Source organism: Triturus cristatus, chromosome 9 (genome assembly GCF_964204655.1).
Source record: "Triturus cristatus chromosome 9, aTriCri1.1, whole genome shotgun sequence".
NCBI lineage: Eukaryota > Metazoa > Chordata > Amphibia > Caudata > Salamandridae > Triturus > Triturus cristatus.
The window spans coordinates 564,377,850-564,398,221 of NC_140592.1; the positions used below are offsets into that span (position 1 = coordinate 564,377,850).

Below are 20,372 nucleotides of genomic sequence, written 5' to 3' on the forward strand. Positions count from 1 at the left end.
TACAAAGGTTTTTGCCTATGGGGCCTCTGATCCCCTTCCTTTGGCAGGTGTTTTTACTGCTGAGGTGACGCATGGTTCTCATGTTATAAAGACACGGATATAGGTCACAAAAGGGGGGCAAGGGATGTTGTTGAGCTGTCGGATAGCGGAGAGATTACAGTTGGTCACTTTCGCTTTGAGTGTGCATCAATGGAACATGGAGGATTTGTTGACCCAGTTTTTGCCGTTGTTTAACGGAATTGGCTGTTTGAAAGGTTGTATGATCAAGCTTCATATCGATGACTCCATCTAGCCAGTGGCATTACGTCACAGGAGAGTGGCCTTCCATCTTCGGCCGATGGTGGAAGCAGAACTGGTGAAACTGGAGATGGCGGACATCATTGAACGGGTGGATGGTCCAACTCCCTGGGTGTCGTCCCCTATTGTGGTAGCTCGTAAACCTAAGCAGCCTGGTAGGTCCGCATTTGTGTGGACTTGTGGTTGCCTTATCTTGCGATTAAACGTAAACGGCACCTCACCCCTACTGTGGACGATATCGTGGTGGAAGTGAGTGGGTCACGGTGGTTTTCCAAAATGAATCCTTGTGCTGGTTACCATCAGTTGATGCTTGACCCTGCTTCCCGTGCGATCACCACGTTTTCTACACATGTGGGTTTGCGGAGGTATAAGCGTTTGAGTTTTGGAGTCTCTAGTGCGGCAGAAGTTTTTCTGGACACGATCCGTGGGGTTCTTTCTGGACTGGATGGTGTGATCAATATCAGTGATGACATCTTGGTGCATGCCCCTACTTTGGATGAGCATTTCATTCGTCTTCGGAATGTGTTTCAGCGGCTACTGGATCATGGATTTACGCTTCATAAGGAAAAATGTGAGTTCTTGAAATCTGACATTTCGTTTTTCGGATACCGTTTTTCGCAGGAAGGTGTGTCACCGGACCCTTTGAAAGTGCGAGATATTCAGACTGCTCCTGCTCCAGTTAATGAGTCTGGTGTACGGAGTTTCATGGGGATGGTGAACTATTGTGGCCGTTTTATCAGCAATCTGACTGATTTGACGGCTCCTTTGCGAGAACTTACTAAGTCCAACGTTGCATGAAACCGGGGTCCAGAGCAGGAATCTGCTTTTCAGGTCACTAAGCAGGCCTTCTCCACTGATACCACTCTGGTGTATTTCAATCCTGCACTGGACTCTGAATTGCCAGTGGATGCTAGTCCCAGTGGCTTAGGGGCTGTGATTTCTCAGCGACAGAGTACTGGGGTGGTGGATCTGACCCATTTGGCTCACCAAGGGGCTGTGAAAACCAAGTCCAGATTGAGAAGCAAAGTGTGGTTTCCGGGATTGGATGCCTTGGTAGTGAACACTGTGTTACGTTGTGCGCTCTGTCAGGCTGCTGGGGCTGGTGACTCTCCAGCTCCTATTCTTACGGAGGACATTCCCTCATTTCCTTGGCAGCGAGCAAGTGCTGATTTCGGAAGTTTATCGGATGGGCATCATATGCTGGCGGTTATTGATGACTTCTCTAAATACCCTGAGGTTGAGTTATTGGACACTACCACCGCTTGTCGCACTATTCCTTTGTTTGAAAAGATCATGGCAACACATGGCTTGTTCACTGAGCTTCGTACTGATAATGGTCCTCCTTTTTTCAAGCCAGGACTTTGCGAATTATTTACAATCTAGGGGTGTTCGTCATCGAAAAATCACTGCTTTATGGCCTCAGGCAAATGGGGAGGCTGAACGTTTTATGCGTACCCTTAATAAAGCCATTAGGATTGCTGTGGCCGACCGCCAAGACTTGGACTGTGCTATATATACTCTCTTGAGGGAATATTGGATGACCCCTCATTCCACTACGAAGGTCAGTCCGATGTACTTGTGTATGAATCGGCCTATGGGTGATTTCATCTCTCAGATGGAGGCAGTGTCTGCCAAACATGCATTTGTAGCAGATGAGCTACGGAATCGAAAGCTATTTATTTATTTGAATTATTTAAACAGTTTTATATAGCGCTGGCTAGACCCGTAGGTCTCAAAACACTTTACATAAGGTCGACAATGTCACAACAATGATAACAATTACATGTTACATCAAATATAAGAGACACATTAGAGGGAGAGAAGGATAGACAAGTAGAGAGGGAAGGGAGGAGAGAAGGGGAGTGAGAAGGGAGAGGACGAGGGGGACGATGGAATAAAAGACAAAGGGAAAGTCGGCCCAAAGACCAATGGGTAGGTGATGGCCGAGGAGGTAATCCAAAGCCAGTCTCCCCTATAGCTCTCAAGGAAGCTCCAACGGGCATCGGACAGACAGATGGATAGAAAGGAGACAAGGAAAAAGCAGAACGGCAGAAATATGATGAAGGGGGGGTGGGCGAGACAGGGAGAAGGAGAGAAACTGTGCCCAATGTCCGGCTGGGCAGGTGACGGTCAGGGGATGAACCAGGGCTGATCTCCTCATTAGCTGAACAGAGCAGCTCCACCGGGCGTCGGACATAATGCTCAGACTCCGCTGTCAGAATAGGGATCGAGTGTACTCAGGGAATGTCAGAATAGTGTGGGGGGGGAGCCATGGTCCGAGAGAATTCCAGACGTCCTCTTGAGGTCAGGCACAGTCCTGGGAGGGTTGTGTAAGTAAAAATTCAGTTCAGCAAGGGGGAAAAAGTCACCACTGGTGGCCATGTTGGGGCCAGGCATCCTGGGACCCTTTGCCACACCGTGAGTGTGCCGAGTATGACAGTAGTTTACAGGGCAGGGGAGGCCAGTCTCCCAGTAGTACTTAAAAATGAAACAAGCGCTCCTTTCAATTAACTGTCAGCATCAGCGCAAATGGATTAAAAACGCCCGGACTTCAATGACGTGGTAGCGCGCCCCTTCAAGGTTGGTGAGACACAGGGAGCTCCCAGCAGTCTACTCACCCCCTCAAGACTCTTTGTCACTCGCCGGTAAGCTCTCCGGTGTGCACGTCTCCCGTCTGTCTTATTGCCTGCACCCCTCCCTTCCTCCTTCTTATGGCCTCCTAAGTGTCCTAGGAAGCGCGCTGGCTCACCTCCTATGTTTGCTTCAGCCACTCTTTTGGCTGTGATGCTGGCCTGATCGGTGCTCCCCTCACCTGTATATAATTTGTGCCTGAGTCAGCTTCGGGCAGTTTGACTCTCCCAGGACCTGATTGTGTCTGATGTCATATGGGGCCATGTATTTGTCTTGTCCCCTTTGCTTACGGTCTCTGCTACCAGCGCTGTTCACTTGGCCGTTCCGCCGCCGTCTCAGCCTCATTCTCGCCAGCCTCGGGTACTTGGCCACATACCAGTCCTTCCTTCTGTGCTGGTCGTGCGGCGGTTGCTCTCCGGGCTTATGCACTATGATTTCCACCGCTGCTCAGCAGTTTCACTCGGCACCTGGGTCCGTCCGACATCTCTCTATCCGCGCCTGTGACGGAGCTGGGCTAGCCCCGTTGCGTTCAGTGGGCCCCGCCCTTCAATCATGATGGTCTTGCGCCTTGATTCCGGGAGCTTGGGAATCTGAGTAGACGATCCGGCGCCAAATGGATAGCTCTCCTCTCGGTTCTTCTTTTGCGGCGACTTAATGCTGCCAGGGACCAGGCTCCTTGCCAGATATTTGGGCACGGACGGGAGCCTCTCTACCCTGCGGACATCTTGGTGATGACAATACGAAGAAAGCTAAAGAATGATAACGTGGCTGTCAGGCGTGGTGCAAAACCCAGTTCTTTTAGAGTGGGAGATGCTGTGATGGTGAGGAATCGGCATCCAAGAGGGAAGTTTAGTTTGCCTTTTGAGCCTGAGCCATGGATCGTTCAGTCTGTTCATGGGACTAAATTTACTGCGGTGAGGCATGGAGTGAGCATCTCTCAGAATGTGTTGTTTCTTTAAAACCTACTGGGCTCCTGCAGGCGCTCTGTGACTGAACGCGTGGCACCACCAGATAATGAGTCTTGTTTCTGATGGGGAGTCCACGGATGGTGTGGACCTGGGAAGCGGGAGGCCGTCTCCTGTTCCGGTGCTGGACGATGACCTTCCGGGGGGGGGGGGGTCGTGTAGTGCCTGGTCACCACACCTTTCCCCTCCTGGATACAGCTTGCAGACAGTGTGGTGTATTTTCATCTGCCATGCCACCTTGTGTGGGTCCGGAGTGTGATCTGCTGCCGCAGCCTCCTGAGACTCAGGTGCCTGAGTCTGGTTCCCAGCGAAGGGGTGTTGAAAGATACCAGCTTCGGCCTTGTCCTGCTAGGTCTTCGAGACTAAAGAACTATGTGACCTATTAAGGTGGACTCGGGACTCGTTTTGCTATGTTCTATGGTTTTTAGGGTTTTTGTGTTGTGGTGGGTTTTTTGTTTTATCTGTTTGTGTTTTTGTATTTTATTATTTAGTTTGGGGAGTAGTGTGATGTGGTCACCGCCATTTCCCGGAAAGGGGGGTGTTGGACTGCCCGGTGTATATATAATCAGGTGCTAATTGTTTGCTCATTGGGGGTGTGGCTTATTGATTAAATAAAAGACGCCTGGTGTGGCCAGGATATTGAACAGCCCACTTCCTGTGTTTTGGCTTTACTGACCTTTCGACAGAACACCGCAGTTATAGCTACATTTTACTGTCTAAGCTGGATGGGGTACATTTTACCTTTCTTGCATTCGCGCCCATTGCACCCTTGCTACGCCACTGGATGTTTGAACCTGAAGTCCGTGTTTTGGCCTGCCCTTCCTTCATGGCTAGAGAGGTTTCTCTGTTTTCAAAGTGACAGACTGGAGATCCCTTGCAGATGTATTTTTTGTAGTTCGTTGTAGCACATAAACTCGAACAAGGCGCACGTTCTTTCCGCATAGTAAAAGCTGCCCTTCAACATTTCCCAAAAAAAAACTTGGGGTGAGGCACATCCTAAGGCCATCTGCCCATACTCGATCCTGAACAGTTTTCCTTTATCCCCCCTTCCCCTCCTGCGCCCCAGAACTTTTTGCTGCTGTGCACATTGGAGGGGTTTGGGAAAATGTAGCTCTGTCCGAATGTTGATTGCGTGTGAAGTCACTAGTTACGATCAGAGGGTGAGTGGGTTGTAATAATGTCTGGCCTGTGCTCTCATCCCACACGCCCTCTGGCTAACTGTTAAGCTCAAGGTCCAATAATCCTCTGACTGTCAGTGTAACTCGTTGGCCGCTGTCGCTGGCCAACCTTCTCGTCTGAGCCCACGGACCGCTGGAACATGACTGACTCCGTTTTTAAACCCTCAGCACATGCGTTCGATTACCCAGGTGAAGGTTCCGTGGGCTGTGAGAGGCTCCGTAGGTTGGCCACAATAGTTTGAGAGACTCCAATGTTTGCCGTCACAGCAGCACTCTGACCAATAGACCATTGAGTTGTGTATTGCAGAGTGGTCTTGTGACACGAACACACCCATATAAAGGTAGAACTTTCATATTTCTAGAAAGTTGGCTCTGGGCTAAAGGTAAACAAAGCAGACTGGTCAGCGTGCTGGGAGCTCACCGTTCCGAGGCAGCTGTGCGGAGCTGCGCACCTTCTCAGGTATTTCCTCCTGCTGACTCAGTCTGCCCCGCCTGTCCCTGCCGGGGCGGGAGGAGGGCCACCGGCTGTGCTCCTGGGGAAGCTCTTTAAAAGCTGGGATTCAATCTTCCTTCCAGGTTCATGTCCGACAGAGCAGGCACGCGGGGTCCTGTCGCAGCGCCTAGACACTGTTTAGCAGTATAAAACACTATATACCACTGTTGTTAACCTGCTCATAGAACAGGGGATCATCCTTTCCGGTCGGCGTGTTTTTAATGCACGTGCCTGGTCGATTGCCTCGTTCTTCGCTCTTGTGACCAGTGAAGTTATCTCAGATTTCATGCCGCTTGTTGTGGCTCGCGCTCGAATCTTAACATTTTAGGGGTGCAGTTGGATCTTGGACTCGTTGTTTGCTATTTAATTTTGACATGGAGGTGCTTATTCTCCCAAGGTCGAAGCTCCTGAGCTGGAAGACATCCACCATCGAGGCGCTGGATCGCAACTTCCGAAAGATGGCCGGGGAGCAGATGAGCGGGTCCCAGTCCATGATGAATCTCAACTTTCAGTGTAAGTGCTGGCTCTGGGATGTACGTGGGAGAAATGTTCCTCAGGTAGGATGTTACGATATGATGTATGGGGGAAAGTCTGGAGAGGGATTCTTAAAGTGGACGGGAACGGATCAGGATATATGATAGGAAACCAGATGGGGTGTCGGCAGGGGCGCAACACCACCCCTGCCAGACCCTGTGGCGCAGCCCCCCACCCAAACATACCTTATGAACCCCCAACTAGGGTGACCAAACGTCCCGGATTTACCCGGACAGTTCCGGTTTTTCATCAGCTTTCCCGGCCGATTTCGGCAATTTTGGCTCATGTCTCGGTTTTTAGAGGAGGTCGACTGAAAACTGTGAGAGACACTTTTGTGGTTGTTCTAACGCTGTGCTAGTTAGCAGCTGTTATAAGTAAGCAGTTTGATCAATATGTATGATGTTGCTTCTAGAAATGACATTTTATGTATTTTCTTAATGCATCTGCTGTGATCCAATGTTGATTAGAGCTGTCATTGTGCGCCATTCCATGGATGAAAAATGTAGCCCTTCTAATCTTTTTCCAAAATGTCCCGCTTTTCGGTTCTCAAGATCTGGTCACCCTACTCCCAACCCTTCAGGAAGCCTCTATTCATGACCCCAAGGTCAACGATTATCTGAGATATGGGAGACTAAGGGGCCCCTCGTTACATTCTGCAGGGTGCCCCTCCATTTTACGCTGCACCACTGTGTCGAACCGATATGAACACGTTATAAAAATGTGAGTGGTGGGGAAAAGAGGTCAGAATATGAGATAACTAGACCCAACGGAAGTAATGCTGAGGGGTAAGATCGCAAAATGCTATCAGGAGCTGTCAGAAGTAAAAAAAAAAAAAAAAACGCAATGTATGATACTGGTCGGAGGTTTGGGAGCCAAGGTGTGTTGTAATTAGAATGCAGAAGCTTGTGTGTAAGAAGTCACAGTGTGTATCTTGAAGTGGGGATAAATTGTGATGCTAGGAGATACTATCGCAAACTAGGATCAGAGAGTTAACCGGCATATAACAAGTGAAACATTTCTGAAAAATGTAAGGTCTGAGAACAAATTTACAGCCTTAAGTTGGGTGGGGGACGGTGAGCCAGCTAACCATCGCCTGCCTTATTTTACAAGGCAGGTATTGCTCCCCAGGGGAAGCGAATCTGCTTATTCTAAGCTTGGGAGAGAAGGGCGCAGCACGCTCGACAACAGCACGTGTGTGGCAGGATAGGTGGGACGCATGTCACTAATCTGAGAGCCGCGTGAAGCGCCCTGCCTGCCTCCCGGCAGGGAGTGAAAGAGGATTGGATCACTTGGGCGAGTGCCCCGGAAAAAGGAGTACTGAGGCGGCCTGAAGAAGCCAAACCGGATCAGGGAGCACGGGCAGATTAACTCATTCCTGCCCTGACTGCCAGAAGCAGCAGCCTCTGGACAGTACCCAGCCCATGCCATGATGTGCTGCTGGCCAAGGCGCAGGTGTCTGTGCCGTAGGCCAGATCTCTTTGAAGGGTGGGTGCCCATAGGGAACCTCATCTCCCAGGGGGTGTAGAATGGCACCCAAGGCAAGTAAACAAGGATTGTAAGCAGTTTAGTCTGCATCATTGATAGCAAGAGGGGCCCTGCTGTTGCAGGACTTTAATACAGACAGCTCTGTGTGCCCCTTGAAGACTGGGGCCTGGGCTCAGCTCGCCCACGCCAAAGTCCGGCCCTGGAGCCAGGTGACCATCGCCTGCCTTATTTTACAAGGCAGGTAGATATGTATGCGGAGCGGGCGCCTCTGTTTAATGAAGAACAGGGTCCCAATTCTTGGGCTATAAATGTACAGCTTCGGCACCACTTTATTGAACTCGAAGAATAGCCCTTCCTATAGGGAGAAGTTTGGGTTTGCGTATAGCGCACTTATAAGCGCCAGTCTTTTTTGTGAGCTAGAAAAGTTTTGTGAAGTAAAATCAAGAAACTCTTTTTAGTACAGGAGCAGAAAAAAAATTAGATTCAATTGACATTTTTTAAACAATTAGTTAAAGTAATTAATTTCAAACGCTCATATTGGAGTATATATAATATTACTTTAAGAACATCTATGAGGTTTAGCGATATATTAACAACAGATATACTTATGACTATAAAAAAGAATACTGTAATTAAATAGAAACTTTTAGAGTCATGTAAACTTGCTACAACCTTGAGAAGTTTCCTTAAAAAGAACTTGGCATTCCGGTGCCATTTATGGACTGGTCATTCTTCCACTCTTTCATTTCCCTGGTGGACTGCAGATTTCAGGGTAGTGTAGGCGGCTATGATCAAGGCATCCCCCCGTGGCCCTTTCTATCCGCAGTCTGCGGAACAGTTGAATATTTTTGCCAGATCCGAGTTTGAATTCCAGTCCGGCCCTGGGCAGTTAGTCACAGGTCGGGTTTCGGGAGTGAAATGACCAAGACATGGGATTATTCTACGGGTGAGACTAGTTCAGCAGTTGTGCTTGCCATGACTGAAGGGTTAATACAAAGGTACATATAAGTTGTATAGAAATACCTAGGTACACGCGCACTATGATACGTAATAGAAGGTCAAAGACACTGTTACACGTCAGAGTGTAAAAGCACCCTCATAGAGGTAGGTAGTACTGATGCAGCCAGTCAACATTATTACACAGGCTGTTAGAAAGCACCCAAAGGCAATCCGTGATCGGAAGCCTAGGAGCAAACATAGCTCGTAGGAGACCATATCAGAGTAAACAGGAGTGCAGGCAGACCTTGGTGTCACCTGTATACCTTACCAGCTCAGCTAGGATGCACTGCCCAAGAGGATTGCATGCTAGCCCTTTTGAGGAATTTCTGGGTAAATATGGCATCACAAGCTTCTCTTACACTGATGCCAGCTACAAATAGCATTCTGTTGGTATGTCACCATGGCAGGCCCGTGCTAGCCCTCTAACTGTAGCGTCATCTTATCTCTACAGCCTTTGCCACACAGAACATCGACGAGAAACAGATGGAGCTGGACATGGCGGCTGCCAAGATGGACAATCTTACGAAAGAGCTGGAGAGTATCTGGTCCGACAACTCCCGTTCGGCCTCGAGTCCTGTTCCGGGCAAGGTAAGTCTGACATCCAATCAGGGGCTTTGTCAGACGTGGAGCTCCCTCTGGGATGCGCAGTTCCGGTGTGGGCTGGCACTGACCTCAGTGGCGGGAAGGGCTTCCTCTCATCTCCTCGCCCCTTGCTGGCAGTGCTCCCATCAGGAGGAGTCTCTCCATACCCCTGTACTGTTAAATGTTCTTCTGAAGGTTACAACAATGCGTATGCTCTTGACATGTTACCGTAGCCAAATAATTTTCTCTGGTATCAACATGTGTGAAAGTTCTGCAAGAAATATGTATAAAAAATGTGATAAAGTTCTGTGTCAGGCCTTCCAGTAAATTGGATTTTCCCACGAGAAGGTTCCTTGCAAATATGACAGAGCTGAGAAGCTTTTTGGAGCTTGCCGTGTTTAACTCTTTGATAAAAGTAAGATACTATCCATTTCAACAATCTTCAACATCAGACAGGCACTTCTTTGAGTTGTGAATGTGATGATGGGATAAGTTTGAGGAACGGGCTTGACTGGCTCCTTAAAAGACTTGGGAAACCAATTTTGATCCTTTTTGCCCTCTCCATGTTGCTGCTTTCATAGCTCTGTCATTTGAGGAAGCACAAGGTTATCACCCACGCACTTTCTGCTTGCTCCCTAAACTGTTATGTGATTCACTTTAGTACACTTCAGATTGGATACTGGTGTACCCTTGTCAGTCCCTAGTATATGGTAACCATGTACCCAGGGCATAGGTACCCCAGAGGTCTCCCATGGGCTGCAGCATGTATTATGCCACCCATGAGAGACCATGCAAAATGGAACCACAGGCCTGACATTGCAGCCTGTGTAAGTTGGTACATGCACCACTTACTAAATGTATAGGTTTACTATATCTAAGGGTCACTGCACTTAAAACCTATAAGTCACCCCTAAAGCAGGCCTTTACAATCCTGAGGGCAGGGTGCCAGGTTCTAAGTGAGAGAGTGCCTCTGCATGAGCAGAACACCCCTGCAGCCTTCGGAGTCCATTCTCCCGGGTTTTCAGTGAAGCAGCCATATACTAATGTAGAGGGGTATTATGTGACGCGTGATGGCTATCGCGAAAATGACTGCAACTAACCTCATCGTGTTTGGTGTCAAACATGTTGGAATCATACCCCCACACCGGTAACCGGTAAATACATATTTTTATAACTACTGTGTTGTTCTCTTTTCATTTAATCTATACTATAAAATTGCATTTTGGTAAAACAAACTGCTTTACACTCATTCAAGACTAAGCCTGAAGGTTGCTCTCCACAGCTACCACTTGGATAGCTTTCTAAAGGTTGTCTGAGACCTCCTAAATCACCATAAGGGTTGTCTAGACTGGTACAAGGTGCCCGCTTTAATTAGTGGACATCCTATACCCGGCCAGCTTCTCACAAGAGGGCATTGTAACTAACATTTTAGTATTGTAAATTGTAATAACAGACAAGGAACAGGCTGCAGCTTCCCTTTCCACTGAAAAGCAGCACACATAAAGTTAGTGTTTGTGCTGTGAGCTAAGTTTACAGGATATTGCTGGAACTTGTGGAGGTCTTGGGCTTCTTCAGCAAACCTTAGCCCTGGCCTTCAATGACCATGTTGTGAAGTCCGAGTACAGGCCCTCCACTGTATTTTAAAACTGGCTTTGGCACGCCCAATCTTAGCCAGGTAGAAATAAGTTGACTTGCAATAAATAGGCAGAGAGGCCCGCTTCCAGCACTGTACATCAGTAGCGTCCGTGGAGGGAGTGCCGCGGGGCGGGGTGGGGGAGGGGCCGACCGGATTAATGTAAGTAAATAAATGAATAAAATTAAATTCATTGCGTGCGCTGAAGCGCCAAATGCGTTTCATCGCGCGCAATGACATTCGTTTTATTCATTTATTTACTTACATTACTCCGGTCGGCCATGAGCTGGAGTTTACTACCCCCCACCCTGCCCCTCCCCCGCCTCACCACCCCGCGGCACTCTCTCCACGGGCCTCTACTGCTGTACATGTTTGGATATAACCTCAGTCAAGCCTCTGGAAGTGTTGTTTCTAGATGCATGGCTTTGACAAGCACACAAAATCATGTATGAACAGTACGATTCATAGTGTAAGGCCATTTATTTCGGTAATGACAAATGGTAAAATTTGCAGATGAGACTTGATGGGTAGCTTTGCTGGAAAGACCCAAGCCTTTAGAAGCTGGTACTACAAGAGGACGCAGCTGCCTCCTGCGTGAAGCTATAACGTTGGTGTAACAGGATTTAAAGCTGCTCTAAGTCTGTCAAATCTCTGGACCGTTTCGCTAGCCTATGGCGTCAGCTAGTATGATTTGCGTGGCATCTGGGATCGCACTGTGGTCAATAGGAGCCTTTTAATCCTAGCTGCAATGCCACAACTTGTTGATTAGTCAACACTGGTGACATCACCACACCTCTGCTCTAAAATATCATGGCAACCCCAACAAATAACATGTTACATCGGTAGGCCCAATTCTCTGTATAGCAAACTGATGCACAATTGTTTTAACTCGTGTTTTTAAAGAGAAATCGCACCCATTCCATACAGGACAGACCCTTCACAGTGCTGCTTTATTGGGGCAGCTAATTTTATATGCCACTGTATCAGGATTCGATGATAGCGCTACTCTTAATTCCATCTCAGAAAGCATGGCCTCAATCCAACGCTCTCCATTTTGAACTACAACCACAATTGAGAACACATACAACATTAGGAGAGCCTCTCCGAAAACCTGCTATCAAACAGGTGGAGCTGGTTTAAATACAAACCTAAGCACAAATGGTAATTGTTAAACCACATTGTTCTTTGCTCCAGAATGGACATATACCGCTGGGACGAGAACTACAGGTTCCCTTCCCATCTAGCCACAAAAAAGTTGCGAAACTAGAGCTGTCGTCAAGTACACGCCCCCAGAGTCCATCTGCGTTTGGGTAGGAGCCCCGCCCGTGGGCTGGGTAGAAAGTAATAAAACTGATGATTTTATAAAATTTTAATTTCAAACTAAAACCATGTACTCGTTTTTTTCTTGCCATACTTCCATCTCATGGAAATCCTTTTACACATTGTTTCAGTTTTTTTGTGTAAAGACATAGAATAGATTTATGCTTTGCGTGTTGCAAATCAATGGGCCCCAATAACGCTTTTTATCGGCACAGCAATCCTAAATCTTAATTTGTAGATACATTATTGCAGTACAAATAATCAAACGGGATTTTATTTCACTGTGCTAATGACATCTGTGTTGTGGTTCAGTACGCTGCTCAATAACTTTTACTTATGAAAAACAGTTTGGCATGGATCATATGTGCAGATCTAGAGACTAGTGTGCTGTGCGTTTATTACCAGCTCTGAATGTGGTGAGCGGCCATCAGTCAAGAGAAGCAAAACGTCCAGTGGATCAGTCATGATGTTTATCCGCTCTATCAAGTACGGTTGATGCCACACCGTTTGGCATATGTAGCAGCAATAAGCAAATGTATTTGACTATATTAAGAGCACATGTGGTTAAGCCATGTAGATAAAATCACAATAAGTAAAGCTTTTGAGAGCCCCCCCCCCCCCAAAGCTGTTTTCTTCTATCAACTTACTCTAAAATGTTAACTGTGAGACAATACAGGACTGATTCCCCAAGTGACTTAACTGGCCTGAGCGATAATATGGAATTTGACCATTGCACTGTGGTAATAAATGAGTGAATGTGTATTTATTAATGCGCTTGTTCGAATTAACGTGTTATTTAGCCCTGTGTATTTTCACTGATATGGCATAAGCAAGGTAATCAATGTGTACAAAGGCTGTTGGGGGGGGGCTTCAGCACCCCGTATTAACATAATTAATCCCTTCACAGAAAGGGTCGTAAAAGCATGGAACAATCTTGCAGCATTAATGGTGGGAGATTACGCATAGGGTACTCCCGCCAGCAATCAGCGAAATCTGAAGATGGGATGGGCTGCAGATATTATTCCTACCATCTATATACAAAGCCACCGCTTGTTGTGGTAGGTCCATATCATCATCTACATTACTCTCTCCCCTCGCACTAACATCCACCTACACCCTTTTTACATGGAGCTTAGCACTTCTTGGGAAGGAAAAGTTCAGGCAACGATGAAACAAAGGAACTGAGCCCATGATAGGAAGAAGACCGGCACCAGAGTACAGGTAGAGAGCCAATGACTCGGCCAACCACAGCTTTGGGTCCCCTATGATTAACTTTACAGAGCCAAGCCAGCGCACTGACCCTCTCTTCTCTAATTCAATTTTATTACAATACTAAAACCAGTGCCATCCCTTCAAACAATGCTGCGCAAACAAATTATGGACAGAATGCTGAACAAATCAAATATTCACCCCCAGTCAAGAGATCTAGGTTAATTCTATTGTCCTTTTGTTCAACATGCCTCCCCAGTTTGGACCCAGCCATATGCAAATCATTCTTTACCCGGCTCCTCATGGAAACAGTCCAGCCCGAACTGCCAAGCCATGTCCTCCCTGGACCAGAAACAAGCATCCTGGGACCAGTGTCGGGGTATCACCCTTCATCAGCCAGACTAGCTTGAATCCAGTGGCACAGCGAGCAAAGGTCTCACGCCTGGGCTTACTCATCCCACTTAGGGCGAGAAATGCTGCACAAACAAATGATGAACGGAATGTTGAACAAATCAAAGATTCCCCCCGTCAAGAGTTCTGGGTTAAATCCTTTCTTTTGCTCAACGTGCCACCCCAGTTTGGACCCAGCCATATGAAAATCAGTCTTGACCCTACTCCTCATGGGAAGAGTCCACCCCAAACTGCCAAGACCGGTCCTCCCTGGTAGCTCAGCACATCTCAGGAAGGAACAGTTGAGGCAGCGTTGAAACAAAGGAACTGAGCCCCTGGTAGGAAGAATACTGGCACTAAGGTACAGGTAGTGAGCCGATGACTCTGTCAACCACAGCTTTAGGTCCCCTATGAATGACTTTACAGAGCCGAGCTAGCGCACTGTCCCTCTCTTCTCGAATTACATTTTAGTACAAAACTAAAATTAGTGTCATCCTTTAAACTGATACACATGGTTAGATGGCGCCCACCCACTATTTTCACAGGGTGGACACCATCTTAGCCAGGTAGTTTGAGTCCCACTGAACTAGCAGCCAGGGAGTTTGAGCTCCAGTGAAATTTGCTAAACTTGTCCTGGCACATTCAGCAGTGCCTGTAGTTAACTGCTTTCTGTTCTGACAGCAACATGCAGACATAAGATTTTCTTTTAAAGTCAAAGCCAAACAGACAGCACAGATTGCTAAAGACATATTGGGTTCATTCAGAAAGTTTCCCTGGGAATACATCCCGCCCGTTGCTTACTATTGGCATTGTAGTTTGTAACTCACATTTTGGCTTTCTTTTTGCTGGTTTCATTTGTTTTAGGCTGTTCAGGTTCAGCTTGACCCACCCAAGGAACACACTACCTCTAAACAGGCCTGTAAATAATATTCCGTTGTGGCTCAGTCACTCACACAGCTACTAATACACCTACACCGACACTCATCACTGGCACACCCATTCAGCCACTAACATACCGACTCACAGACCTACACAGCTACTTTCTCTCATACACCCAAAAACTACCCGCTCACCCACTTACAGATCCACACAGCCAATCACACACCCACTCACAGACCCATACAGCTACTCACAAAACTGGTCACACACCCACACAGCTACTCACACACCCACTAACAGACCCATACAGCCACTCTCACTCACAGACCCATACAGCCACTCAGTCACACACTCACTCACCGACCTATGCAGCCACTCTCATGCCCAGTCTCAAAGGTTACAGGTTACATTTAGGAAATAAAATAAAGGTTACACGGATGTTATAGTTGGGAAATAACATACAAAAAAACCTAGAAACTCAATAAAAATAACCATAGGTTACAGAGACATTATAGTTAAGTTCAGATTTCTCTCATTAAAAAAAAAAGCAAAGTTCAGCAATTCTAGTTATCTGAGCTAACTATAAATTACGCCCTCCGCAATGCACTACTTATGACCTCACATATTACATCACTCTTGGCATGGTTAGTGACATCACTGATCACATAACTGCTGGCTTCTCAAATGACAAAAGACGCACAGTTGATGGACGGAATGCATAGCAAGTCAAATGTGCACCCCAGTCAAAAGATCTGGGTTAAATCCATTGTTCTGACCTCACTAATGACATCATCCACAGAATCACTGACACACCCACTCATAAACCCACTCACACATCCACTTACAGACCCATACAACCACTCGCACACCCACATACATACCCAAACAAACACTCACGCTCTCACAACCACCCACACAACCACTCTCAAACCCACGCAACCACCCTCGCACCCACCCATGCAACCACTCACACACACCCATGCAACCACTCACACCCATGCAACCATTCACACAAACCCATTCAACCACTCACACACCCACTAAAGCACTCACAAAACCATTCATAGACCCATACAGTCACTCACATACCCAGTGACAGACGTATACAGCCACTCACACACCCAGTGACAGATCCATACAGCCACTCACACAACCATACAGCCACTCATACACCCACTCACACTCTGATACAATCACAAAACCATTCAGCTGAAATGTTTTAGAAACAGTATCACTCAGTAGTACAGAAAGAATAGTAATTTAAATTATACTGTAGCTTAGTATATAACTTTAAGTCTCACAAACGTTACCAAACACACTCACCGGATGATGTCATCAGTGATGTCATTTGAGATGTCACAAGTGATGTAATCAGGGAGTCACTGACCATGTCATAAATGGTGTAATATGATAATACAAGTGAAATCTGAGCCTAACTATAACGTTCCTGTAACCTTTGTTTTTTTCAGTTAATGTCTAAGGTTTTTAAAATTGTATTTCCTAACTATAACATCTCTATAACCTTTGGTTTTTTTCAGTGAATTTTTAGGTTTAAAAAAATTATATTTCCTAACAATAACGTCCCGGTAACCTTTGTTTTTTAAGTGATTTTGTAAGGTTTTTTTAAATTCTATTTCCTAAGTATAACTTGCAACCTTTTAGAGTGAGTGTGTGACTGAGTGCTTGCGTGTCTCAGTGGGTGTGTGAGTGTGTGAATGTCTCAATGGGTTTGTGAGAGTGGTTGTGTGTGTCTAAATGGGTCTGTGAGGGGGTGTGTGAGTGTCTAAATGGGTGTGTGACTGGATGTGTGAGTGCCTGAGTGGGTCTGTGAGTGTCTGGGTGGGTTTGTGAGTGCATTCATGAGTGTCAGTCAGTCTGTGAGTGACTGCATGAGTGGGTCTGTGAGGGGGTGCATGTGTCTCCGAGTGGGTCTGTGAGTGGGTGTGAGAGTTCCTAAGTAGATTGTGAGTGGGTGAGAGTATGAGTGATTCTGCAAGTGGGTGCATGGGTATCTGACTGGGTGTGAGAGTGTCTGAGTTGTGGCATAACTAGATGCATGAGTGACTGGCTGTATCCTGCTTGTTCTCTGCTCAGTTTCTGACTCTTTTTTTTTAAATCTTCTTTTATTATAAAGCTTAGAACCAAAAGCACACGATATATCGCCATCATATACATTTAGTACATTATCACATATGACATTCCTTTAACAGTGACTCAAAATCAAACCTCCCAACTTAGAATTCACTGACCTCCCTGTGGTTCATCCCCCCCTCAAGGTCATTGTCATCTCCATCAACGCCCACGTCTTCCATCACTCTTGACGGTGCACATATGTACCCCCTGAACTTATTCCAGTTCCCACATACCCTGCTCCATTTCTGTGGACAACCACGACTGATGTATACCGTTTTCTCCGCCACCATAGCTGAGTCCATATCCTAACACCAAGCTTTAAGTGTTGGCGAGTCTGCTGCTCCCCATTTTTGTGCAATATTACGTTTTGCAAACATGATCCCCAGTGTGGCCCAATTTTGCGCTGTGCGGGTGAGATCATTTGGCTCCCAAATATTTAATAAACATCTCCTAGGCTTAGGTATAAGTGACGCATCCTCCGCCTGTGAAATTGTTCACATCACCTTAACCCAGTACTCCTTGACCTTCGGGCATTGCCACATGGTATGATAAAACGTGCCCTCCTCCCCACATCGCCTCAAGCAGTATGGGTATGATGCAGAACCTATTTTGTGTAACAGGAGCCTCGTGTACTAGGTCCGATGCAGTATTTTAAGCTGCACTAATCTGAGTTTTGAAGGTATTCCTGCCTCTCTCGGGGACACCAGCGCCTCCTGCCACTCTGTGTTATCAAGGACTCCCACATCTCGGGACCATTTTTCACGAAGCCTCTTGGTAGGGTCAGGTAAGTTGTTAATTAGCTTTTGGTATGTGAGAGAGGTAGCCCGTCTGTGCATGCAATCTGTCAGCAATCTATCCTCCAGAAGGCTTGCCTCTGGGATCTCAGCGCCTGGCGTCAGGGCCGCCTGAAGCGCGTGCCTCACCTGCATGTACCTAAAGACCTCAGCAGTTGACAACTCATCCTGCTGTTGGAGACGCTCGAACGTGATTACTTTTCCCTCATGCCACATGTCTCCCACTGTGGAGATACCAATTGTTTCCCAGCGTGTGAACCCCTTACAGCTCCGGTGGCTCCCCAGCCTATTCGCATCCCAGAGCGGAGTAAGTTTTGTTATGACCCCCCTGCCAGCCCAGTTTGGTGTGCGCTGTGTGCCATAACATAACTGTGTCTTGTGGGCCCTATTAAGGAGGCGGTTTGCTTCTTGTTATAAAGAGCTGACAGCATACCTTCTGTTCCCAGTCCCGATCTGTCTGCCTTAAAGGCAGGGTCCGTCTGAGGGGCATGTATCCACTGATTAATTACTTTCAATTGCGCAGCCCAATAATATAACTGTATGCTTGGGAGTGCTATCCCTCCATCATACCAGCTCTTAACCAATTTATCCTGCGCAATACGTGCTGGTTTGTTCCCCACAGTAGAATGGCGACCTGTGTTGCTATCATTGTAAAGTAGCTGTGTGGCACTGGAAATGGCGTATTCTCCAGTGCATATAGGAAGCGAGGGAGTGCCATCATTTTAAAAGGCGCAGCCTTACCCAGCAGCGACAGTGGTAGCGTTCCCCAATGCGCCGCATCCCTTTTCAGACGCTCCAATGGGGGTGCCAGGTTCCGTTTAAAAAAGGTATCTGGATCAGATGTTATATATATACCTAGGTATTTAAACGTGTCCACTTCAAGTTGTAGTGGGCAGTCTTCTGGGAGCTGAGGCGATGGAGCATATAGGACAAACATGATCAATTTAGACCAATTTATAGTGTATCCGGAATCCCTAGCAAAGATTTCACAAATATTTAGGAGTACCGATATTGAACTCCTGGGCAAGGTCATATACAGTAGAACATCATCCGCATATAGGGAGATGCGGTCCTCCCACTCTTCCGCCCATCGGATTCCTCGGATCACCGGCTCCCACCGAATCCACGCCGCCAGCGGTTCCAATACATGGGCGAACAGTAGTGGCGACAGAGGGCACCCTTGACGCGTGCCTCTTGTCAGCGGAAAGTTCCCGGATATATGACCATTTGGCGTCACATGCGCTACCGGTTTAGTATATAAGAGACGGATCCAAGCACAAAATTTAGGGCTAAAGCCCAAGTGCCGAAGCACTGCGAGTAGGAAGGTCCATTCAACCATATCAAATGCCATTCGGGCGTCTAGCGAGAGTATGACCGCTGGCTCCTGAATGTACGGGACACGGGCCATCACCCCATGAAGGCGCCGTAGGTTTAGTGCTGTGCTTCTGCTTGGCATGAAACTGGATTGGTCCGGATGTACTAGTGACGTCAAATGTGGCGCCAGCCTGAGCGCAAGTAGCTTCGCAAGAATTTTAGCCTCTGCGTTAATTAATGATATCGGGCGATATGAAGTACACTCCTCGGTCGGGGGGCTTGCCAGTTTTCGGAATTGTTATTATAGCTGCTGTTCGCTGATCCAGCGGGAGCTCCCCCGCCTGCAAACTATCATTATACATGTTTAACAGGTGTGGGGCCACAGTCCCAGCCACCGTCTTATACAGTTCTATTGGTATACCATTTGGGCCAACCGCCTTCCCTGACTGCAGTGAGCCAATCGCCACCTTCAGTTCTTCTACCGTGAGATCGGCCTCCAGCTCTCGAACCGCCTCCGGTGTGAGTTTGGGCATGTCAATGTCCTTTATGTATGACATTGTTTCATCCACAGTCATCACTGAGGACGCCTCATACACCTGCTGATAATGTTGCGCTTAGGTGCCCACTATCGCTTCTGGGTCTGTCGTCTCCTGCCCCTCCCGCAGTCCGAGTCTTGCTATCCATTTTTTCGCCCGCTCCCTTTTACCCAGCCACGCCAAGAGCTTACCGGCTTTATCACCTATGTCATGAACCCTGTGTTGTGTAGCCCGCCATTGCAGCTTAGTAGTCTCCCTGAGAAACTCCCTGTATTGTTGCTGCACCAGACGCAATTTCTGAGAATTCGCCGGTGTTGGGCTATTGGTGTGCTGAGCCTCGGCGTTATGTAGTTCTTGCTCTAGGTTCTGCAATTCCTGTTGTTTTTCCCCGTTTATGCCCTGCGATAGAGGCAATTGCTTGCCCTCTTATAACTGCTTTGTAAGCCTCCCACAGAGAGGTCGGAGAGCCAACGAGTGGGCATTTTCTTGGAAGAAGTGTTGTGTCGACTCAACACTAGCTTTTCGGATCTTAGGAACCTGCAAATAACCCGGGAAAATAGGATATACGCGCTGCCTCATTCTATGGCGATATGTGTATGTCAATAACATTGGTGAATGGTCCGAGATACCTCTAGGACGAATCTCTACCTTATCTACGTTTTCTAAACTATCCGCGCTGGCAAAGAAATAATCTATTCTCGACAGGCTGTCAGGAACCCCAGAATAGAAGGTGAACTGTCGCGTTGTGGGGTGGTGACTTCTCCAGATGTCAGTAAGTCCCAGCGCGTCTAGAAAACTCCCAAGGCGCGAACTGCTTTTGTGGTAATCCCGTACAGGGTATCTGTATATAGACCCATCAGTGATTGCATCGAATTCCCCCCCCCCCCCGATCAACAGCTCTCCGTCCGGAAGGTGTTCTGCTTGGGTTTTCGGATCAGATAGAACCCGCTCATCAGAGCCTCTCTAACCCAGCCAGAACGTTACCCTCTCCCTAGGGCCT

At 47.4% G+C, this 20,372-nt stretch overlaps 1 protein-coding gene across 7 annotated transcripts in view; it reads left to right on the plus strand.

The window, feature by feature from the left end:
• The window catches only part of PPP1R13L (protein phosphatase 1 regulatory subunit 13 like), a 953,402-nt gene that overhangs the window by 738,228 nt on the left and 194,802 nt on the right, over nt 1-20,372 (plus strand). For 6 of the 7 annotated variants that reach the window (XM_085625573.1, XM_085625577.1, XM_085625575.1 and 3 more), the window contains 2 exons: nt 5,962-6,077; nt 9,034-9,170. In XM_085625573.1, coding sequence (XP_085481699.1) covers nt 6,023-6,077; nt 9,034-9,170 — 192 coding nt within the window. In that variant the 5' untranslated portion in view covers nt 5,962-6,022. Of the gene's footprint in view, nt 1-5,599; nt 5,648-5,961; nt 6,078-9,033; nt 9,171-20,372 lie in introns of those variants that run through there. The other variant, XM_085625576.1, reaches the window with a different exon arrangement.